The sequence below is a fragment of the Fukomys damarensis genome, unplaced genomic scaffold (assembly GCF_012274545.1).
Source record: "Fukomys damarensis isolate Sample0158 unplaced genomic scaffold, DMR_v1.0_HiC HiC_scaffold_1, whole genome shotgun sequence".
Taxonomy (NCBI): domain Eukaryota; kingdom Metazoa; phylum Chordata; class Mammalia; order Rodentia; family Bathyergidae; genus Fukomys; species Fukomys damarensis.
Genome location: NW_022900913.1, coordinates 12,554,148 through 12,574,002, shown reverse-complemented (window position 1 = coordinate 12,574,002; position 19,855 = coordinate 12,554,148). Strand labels below are relative to the sequence as shown.

General features: G+C 48.1%; 1 protein-coding gene across 6 annotated transcripts in view; it reads left to right on the top strand.

Moving 5' to 3' along the window:
• The window catches only part of Retreg1 (reticulophagy regulator 1), a 95,472-nt gene that overhangs the window by 37,808 nt on the left and 37,809 nt on the right, over positions 1–19,855 (top strand). Inside the window, exon 1 of one of the 6 annotated variants that reach the window (XM_010644003.3) lies at positions 17,617–18,105. The exons of the other annotated variants lie outside the window; for them this stretch is intronic. Coding sequence (XP_010642305.1) covers positions 18,074–18,105 — 32 coding nt within the window. The 5' untranslated portion in view covers positions 17,617–18,073. Of the gene's footprint in view, positions 1–17,616; positions 18,106–19,855 lie in introns of those variants that run through there. 6 annotated transcript variants of the gene reach the window in all.

The following is a 19,855-nucleotide window of genomic DNA, read 5'->3' as shown; positions in this document are numbered from 1 at the left end:
CCTGGGCCCCGCCCACTTCCTGGGGGAGCTCCCCTGCCTGTCTACACCACCGGATCCCTGGCCTGGGCGGCTCACACCCACCCGCCGAGTGTGTAGAGACAGCTAGATCTCCCACAGTCAAGTCTTGCCTGCTCCGAGCACACTGATGCTGGGAGATTGTGTTGCTAAAAAGAACAGAAAGTGTGTCATTCTTCACGGCTGCCCATAAACTCTCGAGGACTTTCCTGTGAGAAGGAACATTTGGACCTGTGAGTCCGAGCCTTTCCGCAGTAGACGCTGAGCTCATTTTCCCAGCTCCCGGAAGCCAGGCGGGCAGAGCGGGCCCTGGGCCCCTCTGGCCAATGCGCTGCAGCCAGACTTTGAATGAGGAGCTGGCGATGAAGCAGCAGCTCAGGGTCCGTGGGGCTCTGGACGCCCAGTGTTCTGTGAGGTGCACCATTGCGCACCCACGTGTCTGGGGGGGGCATCTGTCGGGTGCTAGGGAACTTCTGTGGCCTTCCGAGACCCCCAGCGAGTCCTTTGCTGCTTATACCAGAGGTAGTTGGTCTTGCCTGTCCCCAGGAGCCCTGGCTGATGCTTGATGGCCATTCAAGTTCCCCAGGGTGTGAACTGTTCCCACAGCCACTGTGGACTCCTGGGAGAGCTGATGGGTCCCCCAGAAGGTTCTCCTTATTCCAGAGCAGCCTGGAGACGTCCAGGTTATCCTGCCTTTGGACATCCAGTGGTGCACACCTGTGTTCCCAGCACTTGAGAGGCTGAGGCAGGAGGATCACTGTGAGTTCCAGGCCAGCCTGGGCTACAAAGTGAGACCCTGTCTCAAAAAACAAAAAGACAAAAGCAAAAGAAATATATTAAATTAAGATTATAATTAAATTTTTAAAATCCTCTTCAAATACTTGCTCTCTCTTTGAATGTTTATTCCATCCTTCTGGCCACTTTCTGCAAAGTTCTGGAAGTCCTCTTTTGTGTCTTTGTGAGGTGTACGATTGCAGTGCCTTCGCGGGGACAGTTGGCTTGTAAAAACATTACTGTGAGTCCTCATCCACCTTATTATTCCCCAGACCTGGCACCGTGCAACTTCCAGCCCTTCCCTAAAGTGAAAATGACCATGAGGTAAACATTTTGAATCAATTCAGGACATCAAGGAGCCACGACGGTGCAAACACGTGAAAGAGAACTTTAGAACCTGCTTCAGGAAGTAGTAAGAAGAGTGAAACGTGTTTGAAGCAAGGTGCAGGATTTTGAGAGGGACTAATGGCAGTGTGTCTTTTGCTGTAATATATTTAAAAAAAAATTTAATCATTCACCGTATTTGCCAGGCATCCCTCCCGTTTCCTCCCCACTTGAAATTCATTGTTTCTGCTTGGAGATGGGGTGGATAGGGCAGTGATTAGACTCTGGGGTGCTTAGATCACCTGAGACCGGTGGCCTTCATCTCAACTGCTAAGCTTGTGTTTCAGTCCTTTGCAGATTCCTTTCAACTCTAAAGTGTGGAATCCATGCCAAGCTTCTTTTTATTTATTTTATTTTATTTTTTGGTTAACAGGGCCTCACTATGTTGTTGAGACTGATCTGGAACTCACTATGTAGCCCGGGCTGGTCTCAAACTCACAGAGATCCTCCTGCCTCAGCCACCCGAGTGCTGGGATTACAGGCATGCACTGCCATGCCTGGCCGGAGCTTTTTAAAAGGGATTGTCCCCCCAAATCTTTCAAGTGCTGCATGTGTTGGATTAGATGTTATATTGTAGAAATTTATGTTTGTGTCTGGGATTTGCTATTTATTTTGTGCAGTGAAATAGTTCCCCTAGGGCCGGGGATTTAGCTCAGCGGTTCGGTGGCCTGCCTTGCAAGTGCAAGGACCCAAGTTCAATCCCCGGTACCCCCCGCAAAATAGTTCCCCTAAATTGTCTGTCTTCAGTGTTTTTGTTGTTGGCCAGGGGTAGAGCTCAGTGGCAGAACACTTACCTAGCATGGTTGAGGCCCAGCAATGTAAAAATCAGTCATCGCTCCGTCAGTCAATCAATTGACTGATTGATCGTTGCTGCTCTGAAGTTCAGCAGACTCTTTTACATACACTGTATCTACCAGTTTAGAAAGCAGAGATGCTAACCAACAAGGAAGGAGCCCAGCGGCTTTCCCGAGACTCTCACAATGTGGTCACTCAGACCATAACTTCCTGTGGAGAATCCATGCACTTATCTACCTGTACAGGTAATTTGGGAAAGTTCCTTCAGAAGTATGTAGATAACAGTGACGTACTTGGACTGGGGATGTAGCTCAGCAGCACCCTGCCTGTCTGGCAAGTGCAAGGTCTTGGGTTCAGTCCCTGGTACCAAAAAAAAAAAGATACTTTACTTTAAAAAATGGTATCTTAGCTTTTTCTAGTCTTTTTTTTTCCTCCATGGAGAGATAGCATGATAAAAACACAGCATGATAAAAAACATCCAGATGTGGTGGCACATGCCTATAATTCCAGCTACTCAGGAGGCTGAGGCAGGAGGATCAAAATTTGAGCCCAGCCGAGGTAATTTAATAACTTAGTGGGACCCTGTATCAAAATTAAAAAAAAAAAAAAGTCTGGGACAGTAGCTTGGTGTGAAAGCCATGGGTTTAATATGCACTACCATAAAAATGAGATGAAAAGGCAAAACCTTGCTTTGAAAATTAGCAAGGGTGAAGAGGAACTAATGATGTCCTAGAACTGTGCATCACACCCGATTCTCCAAGACTGGATGACCGCTACTAAGATTCCCCGTCCCCAGGTCGCTGGCCCAGGCCCCCTGGTGTCACGTGGAGGGATTTCCAGGCCCAGGGTCTTCCAGGGCCGCCCCTGCCAGCACCTGGGCGCCCTACCTGGGCAGGCACAGCCCCGCCCCCGCCCCATCTCGGGCCTCTCCTGGACCGGAGCCAGGATCTCTGGTGAAATGAGGGAGTCCCCAGGTCCCCCGGACCCGCGTGCCCAATGCCCGGGGTGTGAGTGAGGCGGAAGCCCCGGTTGTGAGCAGAAGTTGCAGCTCTGCGCGGGCGCTTCTTGCTGCCCTGCCCGGCGGCCGCTGAGTCAGGGTCAGGCCCCAGACGCCCGGCTTCGGTCCTGGAATCTGCCGCCTCCGAGCCGCAGGGCTGCTCCGCTGTGTTCCCATCACCTCGTGCCTTCCCTGCCGCTGGTCCGGCTGATGTGTGATCGCGGTTGGCTCGTCTGTTTCCCCTCCACACTGACACCTGGGGACCACAGACGCTTCTAATCTTTGCCCCGCTGGCACCGCCCTGAAACTGACAACAAGTCAGCAGTCGTTCACGAGTCACATTTAACCAAACACTGTTGTTTGCCCGTCTGTGACAAGCAGAGAGCTGAGCTGCCGGAACACCTGCGCAGCCTTCACGGGGTCTGCGGTCTCTCTCTCCCGGCCTCAGTCTCCTCCTCTGAGAGATGGGGTGAGATCACCTGTGTGTTCTCCAAGATGGGGTGTGGCAGTGGAGGGTTACAGGGAGCCATGAGCTCCCAGGGCTGGGTGCATAGTAAGAATGGCTCAGCTGCCATTATCATTATTATTGTTATTATTATTATTATTATTTACCATCAGTGGGTCAATGGCCAGCAGTAGTGCGGAAATAAGAACACAAAATCTAAGAACCAACCTGTCCTCCCTCCCTCCTTTCCTTCTTTCCTGTTGAGACTCTGATGAAAATTAAATCATTGTGAAAGGGAGATAACAAAAAGGAAAAAACATGTGAGAGTAATTCTCTCTTGGGTTTATTTATTTATGTTTTGGAGACAAGTCTTGCTTTGTAGTTCAGGCTGGCCTTGAATTCACTGTGTAACCCAAGCTGGCCTCAAACTCTTGGTGATCCTCCTGCCTCTGCCTCCAGAGTGCTGGGATTACAGGCGTGCACTGCCCCGTCTGGTTTCTCTTGGATATTTTTATTTTTATTTTATTTTTTTGGTACCGGAGATCAAACTTGGGCCTTTGTGCTTGCTAGGCAGGCGGGGGAACCACTGTGCCCAATCCTCGGCCCTTGGATATTTTTCAAGCAGATGATTAAGCAGGGCAGTCTGTATGCTGCGCTTTGTTCCCAGTGTTTTGCATGTTCTTACGTCCTCAGCCGGACTATACTGAACCCAAGTTAATCGTACTCTGGGGTGATTCCATATGCTTGCGTGTATTTCAGTCTTCACTGCAGTGCCGTGGGCTGTTGGCGAGGAAGTAGGCCCAGAGAGCTGAGCTGCTTGCTGAGGTCACATAGCCAGAAGGCGGCAGAGCCAGCCTCAGAAGCTCCAGGGTCCCTGGGCAGAGAGGCACTGTACCTGTGCTGTGAGGAGCCTGCCACCCAGAGCACTGCCCTTCGAGGTGGCATCTTCAGGCAGAGTCCCTGCCACGTGAGGGGTGACTGCATTGGGGAATGGAGGGAGGGGCCGCAGCCAGGTAACGGTGCCAGGGACGTCTGTGAGGACCCGTACCTGGGAAGGAGGGAGGTGCAGACCTGCATCGCAGCCTGGCCTTGGGGGGCAGTGAGGGCCCTGGGCGGCTGTGGGAGTGGAGGGAGGCCCGTAGCACTAACAACTTAGCATCCAGGTGTTCGACACCATGGTGAAGCTTGCCGTCTGTCACCCAGCCATGGGAAAACCGTGGTGTGTCTTCGGTGGCAAGGTGACGACGATAAATCAGACTCTGATACTTGCGAACGGCGTTTCTGATTTGTTGCATTACCACATTAACAGCCAGGGCTGCCTGTTTGATCTGCACCTGATACGATAAGAGGCTAATTATATGGCAGGGTGACCCACGTGGCAGGGCGGTTTCGGTCATAGCAACACAATATTTACATGGACGGCAGGGTCAGGCTAATTCCAGATGCGGTCTTTCCAGAGGCTCAGCCAGAGCAGTAAAATCAGCGTTCCCTGTCCCTGACCCACACACCCTCCAGGTCTGGAAGGCACAGGTCTGAGTTATTTTCTTGTCAGCTACCAGTGTGGAAATGATGTAGTGGTGACCTTTCTCATGAGTATTTTTACATGAAATGGTCTCAGTCGAAAAGAACGAACAATGACAGGACGCCTAAACACAGAATAACAGACTTTGTTTTTGTTTGTTGATTTTTAAAGACAGAACCTGAGACTTTTTTTTCCTCATGGATTTTATCAGATTACAAAAGGAGTACATAGGTGGGGAGACATTTGAAGATATTTAAAGCACACCGAGTACGGAATCATAGATATAATCACTATTTCTAGTGTTAGGACTCAATTGCATGAATGGCCTATTACAATTAAAAAAGTGAAAAAATTAGCTAAACTAGCCACTGTAGCTAGGAACTTAGTATCTAAATGTTTGATTTACACCGCAGCTGTGTATGCTGTTGAGTAATGGTGTAAAATAATCCCTGTGAGGGTGCAGTGGAACGATGATCATCTTAAATCAGGCATTTGTGAAAACAGTGTGGCTCGTGCCACCTGATGGGACTGTCCCCATGCCACTGATGGGAGCGTCGGGCATGTGTCACCTGTGGTCTAGAGGCGCCTGGGGCCACCACCTGCCTTGTAAGTGCAAGGATCCAAGTTTGATCCCTGTACTCCCCCCAGAAAAAAAGATTCCAAGAGGTGCCTGGTAGCTGACATAGGCATTATGGCCCCAGGATGAACATGTTAATATGTATAGAAGCATCAGAACTGTGGGTCTAACCCACAGTAACTGACACGTGTTTGCTAAGCCCATTAAAATTCACTTCTTCGACCCGATTCATCTGTCATTTAATGATGCTACCAGTTTATCAGGTTCTAGACCCTATTTCTGCAGTATTCCAATTTCACTTGTTACCCGGGAACCTTCATACTTTTTCCTGAACTGCTCTTCTGGGGTCCCTGTGTAATGGATTGGGGTCCGTAAGCTTCCTTCCTCCTTGGATCTGAGACACCAGAGCTGGTCCTACTGCAACTTACTTCTCAGAGAATTGGCCCAGAATATGCCTCAGTAAATATGTGATGAAAAAAATGGGGCTTAAGATGTTCTTATCTGCCCAGCAGCACACCTGTCGGTCAAGAGTCATTGATTTTTCTCGGAACTAGAAAATGTTTCTGCAGAATCTCCTCTGTCTCTCTGATGCCTACAGTGAAAGACTTCATGGAGACTTCCCTGTTTGATAGTTAAATTGTTGCATCAGCTCAGCGGGGCTGTGGAGTCCAGTTGTTTGATCAAACACCCATCAAGATATTGCTGTGAAGATAATTTTAGATGTGATTCACTTACCTGCAGATTTTGAATAAACCAGATTACACTCCAGAAACTGGCTGGGCCACGCCCAATGAATTGAAGGCCGTAACAGCAAAGACTGTGTCCTTCAGTACAGGAATCCTGCCTCCAGCTTGCCTTTGTGCAAGGCCGAGATTTTGGCTGGGGTTTTCTAGTCTGCTGGCCTCTCCGGCCGATTTCAGACTTGTGGCCTTCACAGTCATGTGAGCCGGTTATACAAAGGGAACCTCTCCTATCCTAGTGGTCTTGTTTCCCTGAGCCAACCCTAACCTGTCCCCTGGAAACCAAGTATTTGCTCAGTGTCCATCCCCATATTTTACCTTGGAGGCTGCCATGGGCAGCTCAGTCAGGGGTGGGAGGTGCCATCTTACCAGTTCAAGCCTGGTCCCCAGCCCACTGGACGGGTGGGTGGGGGTAGGTTCTGCCTGCAGGATTGATACTTCTGTGTAATTGTGAAGAGCCTAGGAGCGGTTGGTTCCACTGCTGATGGGGATCTTTGTCTGTCTGTCTCCTCACCCGTGGCCAGTTGCACTGTTGTGGAAGACAGGACAGATGCCCTAATGCAGACGTGGTGTCCTCACTGACACACCTGTCACAGATGATACAAACACATGCTTTTAAAGCCCCTGACACAGCGAGTCCCTTTCCTTTTTGTTATATTTAGGACTGAGGTGATGTTTACATTTGAGCTGCTTGTGACGGGCGCAGATGCTGGGTCCGGAAGTCTTCCACAGGGCATTGCCTTCTATAGTTTTTGCACAGTTTGTGACTTCATTGGCTCACTAAAAAATAACTAAATCCACCTTCGTTATAAACAAGTGTGTGGAAAGCAGCGCTTGGCACTGCGAATCCCCCGTGGCTGTTTATGATGAACTGTGTGTATGACGTTGCCATGGTTTGATGCTAAAAGCAGGAGTAGGTAGAGGCGCCAAGTCCCGTCTCTATTTTTAAACCACAGACTTCCTGTAACCTCAAAATAGGGAAGAAAAGCAAAGGTAAAGTGTAATGGCACACACGGAAAGGAAATCTGGGTTTGGTTTACGTCCTGGAGATTTTATCAAAACGAGGGGAAAACGGCAGCTTGTCATTCATGGCTTTCGTAGGAATGCAGTGGGAAGGGTTCCCAGTTCAGATTGTGGATGCTGCCCGTGACAGCAGAAGGGCACACGCGTGTCACCACCCTGAGTCACGTGTTCGTGGAGGCGGTGCGCGTGGGGTGCCCGCATCTGGCCCCTTGTGTGCCAGTGCACTGCAGACCACGGGTTCCTCCTGGCATCGTTCCCTTCCTGGTACTGATGCCAGTGGGAAGGGACTTAACCCTGGTGGGGGCACTGGGCGTTGGGTGGTTAGCACCACGCTCTGCTGAGAGTGGACATGGGCAGGCAAGCCCATAGGAGCAGTGCTGAGAGGGACACTGAGGCAGAGGTGGCCTCTTCCGCTCACGGAACGGGATGGAGGAGAGGCAGAAGCAAGGCTGTGGCTGCAACAACAGTGGAACAATAAAATGAAGCCCACAGCAGAGGAGTAGATCCAGAGTATCAGGTACTGATGTGAAGAAGACACTCGGTCAGTGGGAGAGGCAAATCGTCCCACAGAAGACTCCACGTACTGTGTGCATCATTTTCCTAGGCTCGGGAGTTGAGCTTTGTCCTCGTGCTACTCTCCTTCCCTCCTTGAGTATGGACAGGATTTAGCGACTTGCTCTCAAAGAATAGAATATGGGAAGGAAAAAACAGTTACTGTACAAGAGGCACCTCTTGAGAACACTGCTCTGTGCAAGTGATGCAGTTAGATGGTCAGTGACAAGTTGGGTGACACCAGGCACTTTCCCCAGCGCTCAGGCCAATTGTGAGAAAATGCCAGACAAGTCCAAACTCCGGACATCTACAGAGTCCTCTCCAGAGTTGCCAGGGTCCCGAAAACCAGGGAAAGGCAGCTAGATCTTCATAGACCACAGGAGGCTCAGTCGGTCTGATGACTGCACAGCTGTGTGTCTGGGACACTGGGAAGGAAAAGAGACAGTACTGAAAAAAACAAAACAAAACAGGGCTGGGGATTTAGCTCAGTGGTTCCGCAACCTGCCTTGCAAGTGCAAGGACCCAAGTTCGATCCCCGGTACCCAAAAAATCAAAACAAAACAAAAAAACCCAAAAACAAAACAACAACAACAACAACAATAAGAAATTGACTGAAATACAACGGGTCCCTGCATTGCTATGAAAACTGTGGAAAGCCATGTGCGTTTGTGGCAGCTATCTGTAGAATCTTCAAAACGGTTCAAGATGTGGCTTTGTTTTACTCCATTTTTAAAGCTCGTCCTTTTCCCTTGTCATTTCAGAGTGCTGTGGTTTCAGTGGGCCGCAGAGTCCATGTGGATGAAACTTAACCCCCACAACAGAAGGGGAACCTCAAAGGGCTGTTCGGCCGTGAGCGCCCTGCGTTGCCCTCATGGTGGCTTCCTGTGGGGATCCTGGGAACGGATCAGTTACCTTGGGGACGGTTTCTCTTTCTCTTTCTCCTGGGCGTGCTTTCTTACCCTTCCGCCTTCTGCCTTGGATGATGCAGCAAGAAGGCCCTTGCCAGTAGTTGGCGGGGCCCCTTACCTTGCAGTTCCCAGCCTCTAGCGGGGTAAGAAATACCTGTCTGTTCTCTGTAAGTTACCAAGTCTCTGGTATTGTGCTATGATAGTGTGAGAGGTACTGAGACAAAGGGATTTTGTTCACAGCCTGTTAGAAGTGGAGCCACCTTGGGGACACCTGCCAATGGCTGTGTTATTTGGAACCCTGAGGTGGCCTAAAGGACGCAGCTGTGCTTCTGACAGGCAGAGTTTATTAACCAGACCAGTGACTGAGGCAGTAAGGGAATAACAGGCTGCTGGGTATTGGGGGCTCTGCCCTTTGTAAGCAGCAGTTTTGGGGTCTCTTCCATTAAAGCCCTGTTTTTCTTCACTTATCCAGACCAGCATGGTGCCCAGCTTTCCTTGCAGTGAATCCTTCAGAGGCGCTGGTTTCCCCTTTGCAATGGCCCTGAGGCTGGAGGATGTTGGCCTGGAACATGGTGGTTCCCCCAAGTCCAGGCAGGGTCTGGAGAAGTTCTGTCAGGGTCTGAGAACCTGGGTCAGTGGGCGGAGCTTACCCAGCCCAGTTCACAGCATTGCCAGGCAGTGTGAGGCAGAGTGGGGCTGGGAGGCGGCTTTCTGCACCTGGCCTCCCTACCCACTGAATGACTGTGGAGACCACGATGGACTGGTACTGAGTTGTCAAGCTGAAAAAGTCTCCATTACAGTCTGGCTTCTCCACAAAATAACTGGGTAAATACAAAGCCAAGAAGCATCTTATCAGTTGCTATTCAAGGGATGAAAACATTTTTAACACTGACATAAGCAAAATGCAGTAAAGAAGATCAACGCATAGCACAAGTATTACACAACCCCTAGTTAAACAGGAGGTTGCACATAATTGCCCCTGTATTACATTGTGTTTTTAAGCTCAAGTGCTAAGGTTTGTTTTGAACTGTGTGCCACGCTGGTTGACTCACTCCTCACTTGTCTCCTTGATTCCTAAGCCTGGAAAATTTCCATTTTCTCCTGCTCACTGAGCGCAGGGAGACTTTGCAGAGTTTTCTCACCGCTGTGTCTATTTGTTCTAAATTTCTTGGAATGGAAGATTCTCTGGCAAGCAACACCTAAACCTGTGCTGCTTTAGAAGAGAGCAGTCCCTCAGAGGGCCAGGAAGGGGCTGGGGACTCAGCTCAGTGGTTCCGCCACCTGCCTCGCGAGCACAAAGTCGGGAGTTTGATCCCCGGTAACAAAAACAAACAAAGGAAAAACGACAACCACCAAACAAACAAATGCCAGCAGGAATATTGTTCAGGAAGAGGCGTGGTGTGGGGGAGGCAGCCTTACCCCACCGGTTACAGGAATTTGGCCTCTGCAGGTGTCAAACCTCCCGTGGGTGCTTTACAGAAAGTTTTGGGGGTGAGGGTGTGGGAAGGTTAGGGTGGGAAGAAGTTAAAGGAGAAAGAAAGCGGCTCGGCGGGGAGGCCCATCTATGTTTAAAGGAGAAAAGGAAGAGGAAGTAAATAGGAACAAAGCGGCCCCGGGTGACCAGCAGGCCCTCGGAGAGGGGGCTGCACCAAGCATGTAGAAGCCAAGCGTGCGACGAAGTAGATCTCGGCACGACAAGTCAGCGTGCAGGATAGCGAGGCCGGGCCTGAGCTGCTGCAGTCTCTTTCTCCCCACCGCAGAAGCTGTTGCCAAGCCGCCTCCTCTTCCTCTCCAGGTCTCCGAGGCTGCTCCTGTTCCCCGATCCCCCGATTTCCCGTTCCCACTGTGCCTCTCACCCACCGGCGCCCTGCCCTTCCTGGAGGAGCCCACCGAAGGTGGGGAGGGGACTGGCGTCTTGAGCGTTTTAGGCTTCGCTTCTCCACTTCACCTGTTCTCCAGCTCCCCAGTGTCTCGGTTAAAGAAACCAGCAGCCGAAGTGAACTTTGATTGAGAAGCATGTTTCGTCTGAAATTCAGGACGCGCAGTGTCCCACCACAGAGATCAGCCTGACCGGCAGCCCTGGAGGAGGACACGGCCGGCCCCTGTGGTCTGTCCCAGGCTGCTGTCCGCCTCTCTGCCACCCTTCTCTCCCCTCTCGCTCTCCCACTTCTCCCGTGTTCCCCGATTCCCCGCGTCCTCCCCGTTCATCTCCGGGTCTGTGTGCTCTGCTTACGGCCTTTCCCCTCTGCCGGTCTGGCTTCCCCAGTGGCCCTTGCATGGCTGCTGCTCTCTGTCCACATAGCTTCATCGGACAGATCTTCCTGAGGTCGCGGCCCAACCCCTCACAGAGTCAGGCCCCACGCTCCACACATTGTCCTGTCGCCCGAACTTGGGAGACAGCCCAGCTGTAGCAGGATACTTCCAGGAGAAAGGCGGGAGAAGGCGACAGAGCTTGGGGGTGGGGAACCTTAAGCTCAATGGTTGGTTTTCTTTTATTTTTTTGTACTGGGGATCGAACTCAGGCCCTTGTGCTTCCGAGGCAGGTTCCGGAACCACTGAGCTAAATCCCGGCCCTTCTTCAGTGGGTTAGTTTTAGAGTGTTAGCTATTTTTAGGTGAAAAGGACTTTGAGGACAACGCTCCATGTGCTAAACTTAAACATGGTAGAAAGATAAAATGGGGAACTGGGTTAAGTCTGATCTAATCATTATGAAAAGAGACTAAAGGAAAAGTTTTCCCCTTTCTCTTTTTTTGCTAGATGTCCAACTGAACTGGGCCACTGTTTCCCACTGTGTCTTGTATTTGGGTTTTCAAGGGCCCAAGATGGGGGTGCTGCCTGTGGGGGCCCGAGGCCGAGTTTCAGTACCTGCTCCTGTCCAAACCTGATGAATTCTTCTTGGTTTGATCATTGTGTCTTTTATATGTTATCATGTGGCTTAACAGAGTGAGGAAGGAGCGGGGCTGACTTTGTATTGCTTCAAAAGCCCCAAAGTAGGGCAAGTCTCAGTGTAGCTCTGGTGACAAGCTGCAGAGACATTGCTGACGGAGTGACTGTTCATCCCGTTGTCATCTCTGATGGCATCATTTACACCCTGTGCATACACGCCGGTTTGATCTTTTGATTTTTGCTTGGTTTTTACTCTGAAAGAAAAACAATTCTCTCACTTGGTCTCAGAAATATACTGGATTTGACACTAGTGTCTATGCTTATTCCACTATTGTGAACTACAGGGTGTATACTCTGATTTTTCAAGGAAAACTAATTCTGGAGCAGCGTTATTGGGAGACTTTGGGGTATGGGGAGATGGGGATTACACTCTTGAGTCAGGCTATTGAGGGAGTAATCACTGTCCCTGTCCTGAGATTCTGGAAATGTTCTTGGAATCATTGTGTAGATTGTTCTGGCCAGTTTGCTACCATGAAGTCCATATAAAAATTATTAACGGGACATTTGGCTTTCTTCTTTTTCCTCCTTGGTCTGAAAAATTCAGGGCAGATTTTACACTGTAACACATTTCAATTAGCGTAGCTCATTGGTTATGGTGACCAGTGGCCCCTGTCTTAGAGGGTCTGCCCATTTTCTAGCACTGAATGCTAACATAGGAAATCAAAGTGTGCCCATCCTCTTATTGGGAATGACAAAGACTCTCTTATTGACTAGACTCTACTTAGGCTTGTCTGAGCTCCTTTTCAATTAGTCTGTGCTCTTGGCTGGACAAGTCTTTAAGAAGCCAGTTTTAGCAAGAATCCCGTTAAGCTGGTTTAGTAAGAATCCCCTAGTCTCAATTTCTGGTCTTAGAATCTTCTGAATTACTCATTCCTGTTGTTCTCCAAGTAATGTCTGCTCACTCTGGCCTCCCTTCAGCAAGGATCCCGTCAGGTAAATTGTTAAAGAATTACCCTCTGTCTTACTCTGTTTTCTTTTTAATTGAGTTTATTGATACATTCTAGGTATACAGTAAAGTTACATTCATCATTGGGATCTTGTACCTTTACATGACAGGTCTTGGTTCTCATTTTTTCCCCTTGTCCCTGCCCTCCCTTCATCCCCTCCCCAATTACAAACATTTTAATTCCATTTTTTCATTTTCTCACATTTTTTTCTTTTCCCTTATTCGCCTTCCCCTACCCTTCCCACTTTGCCTACACCTTTAGCCCTTTTCTTCCTATTTCACGTTGTTAATTATCCCATTAGGATCTTGAGTACTATTATAGTTTTTCACACCAGAGAAACTATTCGGTATTTACACATGTGTGACTTATGTATTTCACTTAGGAGTATATCCTCAAAATGTATCCATTTTCCTACGAATAACTCTAATTTCTCATTCTTTATGCCTGAGTAGTATTCCATTTTTTAGAAAAAACACACCTTTTTACGCTGTTTTCTGTTGCTATAACAAAATACTACACGCTGGGAAGTTTGTAAAGAGCAGAGGTTTATTTAGTTTGTGGCTCTGTAGGCCAAGAACTCCAAGCGTTACAGGGGTTCTGAGGTACTGTAGGGCCTTCCCAGAGATTCTTTCCAGGATCACATCCTGAACAGAGAATTGGTCAAGTGTAAACATAGTGAAGATTTGCATTTATTAAAGGTAGGAAAAGAAGTATGTTCTGTAGAGCACGTAGGAGAAGAAGCACACTCTGCTGGGCGAGAGGGGGCCACTGAAGAGAGAGAGCACAGTGGCCACAAGGTTAATGGCGGCCATCTTTTTCTTTCGTATCCCTCATTCTGACATCAGACCTAGGCCATCCTATCAAAAACCTGCTTGATTTTTTGCCAGAAAAATTAAAGATAGCATTTTCTGACTGGACCCAGGTGCAGAACTTGGGAACTTGTTTTTCACTGCGTGTGTTCTGGGTCTCTGTGATTACCCAGCAGGTTGGCCACGCCCTAATCTCCTGCCTTACAAGGGCATGGTGCTAATGTATGCTGAGGGCCTTCTTGTGTCAGTGTATGGCAGAGGGCCTTGTATGATGAGAGAGAGTAAGTGTGTTAACTCAGTTCCTCTTCTCTTATAAACCCACTAATGCCACTGTGGGGGTCCCGCCCTGATGAATTTGATCCTCATTACCTCCCAAAGCCCTGCCTGCAAGTATCAACAGGTACATCCAGGACTAAGTTTTTCTAACACAGGCTCTTTTGGGGAATATGCAAAGCTTAGCACCTCCTAATAATTTTCCATGTATCAACCCCTACCCCATACCATCACCCTACTTCTTGGCTACAAACCCCAATTTTTCCGTCCTGTATAATCCAGCCAAGTCTCTCCCCTCTGCTGCGAAACCCTTAAGGAACTGTCCCCTGAACCAAGTCTGCCTTTCTGTTCTCTGACAAGTGTTAGAATTTTTTCATTTGCAGAAGCTGTCTCCGAGGACCATACCACAGGCACGGCCTAGCGGCCCAGAGGCAGTTCCTGCAGCCAGGTGCTGCAGCTGCCCTGCACCAGGAGCTCATGGTGTGGTTCCAGGAGCTGGGGCTTGCTCCATACCAAGCACCTCGTGTTGAGCACTCAGTGAGCTCTATTGTGCTGCTGCTGTTACTATCGTCAGTGTTACCTGGGTTTTCTGTCAGTGCTACTGGCTGTGAAGGATTCAGAGGACACTTGGGATCTAAGTAGGGTCAGGAGTCAGTCTCGAAGAGCCTCCAGAGAAACATTAGCCAGAAGTCCCTGATAGACTATGAGTGCATTTAGAGTTAAACTCTGCAACTGTCCATAGATCCAAAAGAAACAGACCTGACACATTCTGAGCCTGTCATGCCTGGGCTGTATCCCAAGTTAGGATGCTCAGCAGTTGCAAAAGCTCCCATGAGTCCAGCCATTATGCTCTCAGTGTGAGCAGGGGGCTGCTAGTCCCAGAGTGCAAAGTCTTCTGGCCTGAGGGTCCATGGCATTAAAACTGAACAGCATCAGGAGGCTGAGGCAAGAGGATCCTGAGTTCAAGGCCAGCCTGAGCCACATAAGCAAGGCCCCATTTCCCCAAACCAAACTAAACAAACAAAACAAAAACCCCAACAACAGAGGGGGTAACTTTTCAGTAACGTCATGCAGTGCTCAGCGAGGCCAGCGACTGGGGTCTGGTGTGCCACAAGGTGAGAGAGGTGGTGCTTCCATTGGGGTGTGGGAACCCTGACGGGTTTGTAGAGGAGTCCACGGCGGTACAGCGTGTCGCAGAGCCGGGTGGCCCCTGAGCCCAGACTGTGTCTCACTTCACCCCTGTCACAGGCTTCTTTGTCCCCAAGGAGCCTTCCAGGCACTTCCTTGAGGTAGAGGCTTGGGTGGGAGCAGGTCTGGGGGAGTCCCTGGAGCCCCCGTCCTCAGACCTGGACTCCCTGCCGGTCCCCGGGAGCTGGAGGGCGGCATGGACGGGAGCCTTCCCGCCACCTGGCTGCCTCCGGAGTGGCCTGCAGGAGACCTGAACAAGTCCACTCTGGGCTCAGGTGCCACGAACACGACTCCCTTTAACCTCCCACCCCTTTATCTCCCATCTGCCCTCGGGTCTAGTAGAGCAGATTGGATCCTCCACCGAAGCCCGTTATTACTTAACACAGCTCTTGTGTCACTGCGGTCCTTTTCTCTTCTTCTCTCTTACTGGAATTTACTACCCTTGTGACCTCACGCTGTCCTCTGGATCTTTGTCAGAGCACAGACTTCAAAAACAAAGCCTAACGAGAACCTCACTGACTACGCGATTGCCCGTCAGCAGGAGTCAGTCTTCCAGACTCGCGCGGGGACAGGGACCAGGCAGGAAGGGGAACCCGCTCCTTCCTCCACACATGGTGCGTGATCTCCTCGTGGGGCCTGAGGGGGCGGCCTGGTGTCACTTCTGTTTGCATGGCTGCTTGTGCTGTTAGGGGGAGTAGTTAGGGTTAATTTGGAATGTGAGTAGAGTAGTCCCGCCTTCTTCCCGGGAGATGTATTTCAGGCCTGCAGTGATGTTTGAAACTACAGATCATTCTGAATCCAGTGTATTCTGCTTTGAAAAAAGAGGCATTCATACTTGTGACAAAGTTTAATCTACAGATTAGTAAGAGTATTAATAATTAACATAGTTCTTGGCAACCTCAGCATAGTTTTTCTTTTCTTATTTTTTCCCCATTAAGTTTATTGGTACATGTTAGGGATACAGTACAGTGACATTCATCATTGGGAGCTTGTACCTCGACATGACAGGTCTTGGTTCTTATGTTTTCCTCTTACCCTGCCCTCCTCTCACCCTCTTCACACTCTTATTTAATCAAGAATTTTCACCTTTTCAGTTCACTTATGGCTTTTCTTTGACATATCTGGATTGCACGCATCACCATGTCTGTGCTTTGGGTTGATTAGTAAGTAAGATAAGGGTTTCTGAAGCAGATTCCTCAGGAGTTAGCCCGACAGTGGGCCTGATAACGGAGATGACTGCAGGGACCCTAGTGGGTGGGTAGCGTTGTAAGTGTGGCTTTGGCTCATGCCCTGGGTGGGTCACGACACGGTGGGATGGTGTGGGACAGGAGGAGCTTAGCACTTGTGCACTGTGTATCTCTATCTCTGAACCTTCCCATGTAGTAATTTTTGGCCCCCGGTGGTAACTGCAGAGAAAGCAGAACTGTGTATTGGGAGAGGATTGCTGTCGTCTCAAAGTGACAGTGGCAGGGATGACATCTCATTTCTCTCTCATCTGTGAGGTCAGAGATAGAATGTGCGTCATGGCTTTAAGCTTGAGAGACGGGTTTCAAGGATGTATTCAGGTCTGCGGTGCCCACTGTGGAGTTTACTTTTAGATATTCGAAGTGCAGTAAAACAGAAGCTTAGGAGGAAAACAAAGAGAAAGTAAACAGAGAGAATGATCAGAATTGAGAGTTTGATAACACCGTTAGCCTTCTGTGCTGCTACGGTTCAATACAAGTGTGTGACATAGTACTAGGGGCAGTATTTTCAGCATTTCAGCCTTTTAGTTCTTTAATACCTGGGATATCTAACAACACAGCTAATTGCTTTGGTTCTGAGAGGCGGCCCCACATCCTGACGCACGGAGCTCTGCCGGTGACTGTTTTCTTTTGAAGCCCTGGTTCACTGAGTATTTGCACCTTCGAGACTTAGACTTGGAAGTGTCTAAAATGTCAGAACTTGCGTGAAATATTAAATTACGTAAAGGACGTTTTTAACTGTGGCATGCATGGCTCACCGTAGAGCTAACACACACCACCCAAAAGAAAGTAGGTGACTGTATCTTTTATTCTGACTTTCACATTATTCAGTGCTCTATAAAACCACTTAGGCAAGTGTCTTAGGTAGAATATACAGTAAAGAGAGGTACCTGGTCAGGTTAGCTAGAGTATGGCAGTGGAACGCATATTTTACAAAGAAAGATACATCTCATCCTCTGAGGTCCTGGTTTTTGCTTTCCCTAATGTTCCCAGCCAGATTTCAAAAAAAGGCTTTTTATCCACAGCTTTCAGAGAATGTTCCTGCAGGAATCTCAGTAATATTTCTCCTGGGCCTTTTGGGAGTGAGAAGCTTTGAAATGATTTTTTCCTTCCTTGCTTCTTTTTTTAAAGAAGGTGGCAGTGCCACCCAGACCCTTCCCGGCTGCGCCCCCGGTGGCAGGGGGAGCCCTTTGCCCAGACAGGCGCCTCCATTCAGCTCAGCCAAGCTGCCTACTGGAAATGGAGAAATCTGTTGGTCCCAGAGAAAGGTTTTCTTACAAAACAATCTCTCTCCAAACCCAGTTGCCCCACGCACTCTGTCTCTTTCCCTTTCCAAGGAAAGGACCTTTTTGCGGAGTGGTCAGGAGTTCTGCAAGCAAACCTGCTTTCGCGGGTAGAGCTCGATCCGCTCTCTGCCCTCCAACTCCCTCCTGTGACTCGAAGGAGGAGATCTGATAGCCCTGGGTGAAGTTTCAGCCTCCCCTGGCCACAGTCTCCTCCGCGGGTGCCTGGTCATGCCAGGAAAAAAGAGGAAAGAGAAAGGGCAGGCTGGCCTCGGTGGGTGAAGTCGTGCCAGGAGGGCGGTGACACCTTCTCACACGACCTGAGGGAAAGTGCTGAGCTCCCAGCTGCCTGTCACGGTGCCGGTGCGGGAAGAAGAGGTGACCTCTTTATTTTTAGAAGGGGGCTGTCATAATAGCCCTGCCCGGAGCTTCATTCACAGCAGCGAGCAGGCTCTTTGGGAGTTTGTAAACAGCAACTTTCTGAGTAGGGAGGAGCGTTATTTTTTTTCCAAAAAGGAAAGAACTGCATCGCTAGGGTTTCCCCTGATGCTCAGGGGAGGGGGATCGTGGAAGACATTATAGCTTGAAATCCTTAGCGGGGCAAGCAGGTGCCACAGCTGCCTGCTCTGCTAGTGTTTTTAAAGGGCAGAAATGCCTGAAAGTGAAGACTCTGCAGGCGAAAGGTAATCATGATGTATACTTATTTTTTCTGGATTCTATATCATTTGGTAGTTATATTCTTAAAATTATGAATTAAAAGTCGTTTAAACTTAAAAATTAAATTTTGGAGTATCATTCCTTGATGCTAGGAAGCTGAATATTTTTGTCCATAGACTAGCCAAAGAAAAACAAAATTAATATATTCATAGAAACATCTGCTAGGCAGCGTTTTTCTTGAATAAGGAATTGATGATCTGAAATATTTAAAAAAATGTTTTTCATATACAATGCAAAATCGACTTGAATTTTCTGATGTTTCTTTTTTAGTGAAAGGATAGCTGTTGGAAATCTAAACTTATGTATAGTTTTAAAAATGGTTGGATTTTAAAGACTTGCCAAGCCACTGTAGAGTTAAATATTGGGTCAGCATAGTAGTTTTGATATTTAAAACTGTTTTTTTTAAAACCATAGATCATATCTTTGAAATGTGATCATTTGGGCTACCCGTGCAATACAATAATTGTATCAATGTTTGGATTAATACCTAAGTCTAGTAATGGGGAACTCGGGGGAAAGCGGCAGCAATTAATTCCTGCTAATCTGTGCTCATATTGGAAGTCTCCATTGCAGCCCCCTGCTGCCAACAAAATTTATATGAATCAGTTAGGGGTCTTCATTACTGTTGTAATTAGGTCACTGAAAAAAGATATGAAAAAGTAAAAGGAAAATTACTAAATAAAAAGAACAGGGGTCACTGATAATTTTATTACTAAGGAAAGTAGAAACTGGTAACTCTAGGAACAAGAGAACCAAACATACTTTTCAAAACCTTGGTGATATGAGGCACATTTGTGTGTGGTGATTAGAATTAGTTGTAATCAGGTCCCCAGAAGCTACCATTCTCTGTCGTTTTCTAGTTTTCATTTTCTTTCAAGTCCCTTTTTAGTATATGAAAAGGGACATCGCGTTGACATTTAACTGAGGAGTTTTCTTCATAAAATGAGGTATTAAATCAAGCGCTTGAAGATGCCCTTTATAAGAGTCCCTGGAGAGGCATATGGATTAACTAGTGAGGAAAACACTTTTCAGGGAGTTTTAAATGCCAGTTTGGGTTGGAGATGGCTAGTCGCTCCACAGATATTGTATGTATCCTCTCCTGAACATCTGAGCATCTCTGAAACAAGACTTTTTCTTTTCTCCTAGCATGAAAGCATAACATTTTGCACAGAATAGGCCTTTTAAACAAATACTTGCTGCATGGAATGGGGCATAAAGGGCCTGATCATTGGAGGACTAAAGGGGAGAGATTTGTCAGAAATATAATAATCATTGCTTTAACCAAAGGCAACATTACAATTAAATTAAGTAGCGATTTGCTGTTGGCAATAAATATTGTGAATGAACATTTTGTGATGTTCACTACCGATATGGTTCCTTTTCTAGGAATGTTTTACTGATTAAAAAGGATAAGCAAATGAAAACAAAAATGTACATACAGATAGAGAATGTACATTTGTGCAGACATAAATATATTGTGCACAGTTATACCAGTAATTATTATTACCAAGGACAGTAGTATATTTGGTGGAAAGTGGGAAATTCCTCTCACTCCTTTGGGGTAGGAGGCCTCTGCCCCTGCCTCTTTGGTACTGGGGATTGAACTTGGGGCCCTGTGTTCACAAGGTGGGCGGTGCAACCTCTGAGCTAAATCCCCAGTCCTCATCATTCTTTTTTTTTTTTTTTTTTTTTTTTTTTTTTTTTTTTTTTTTTTTT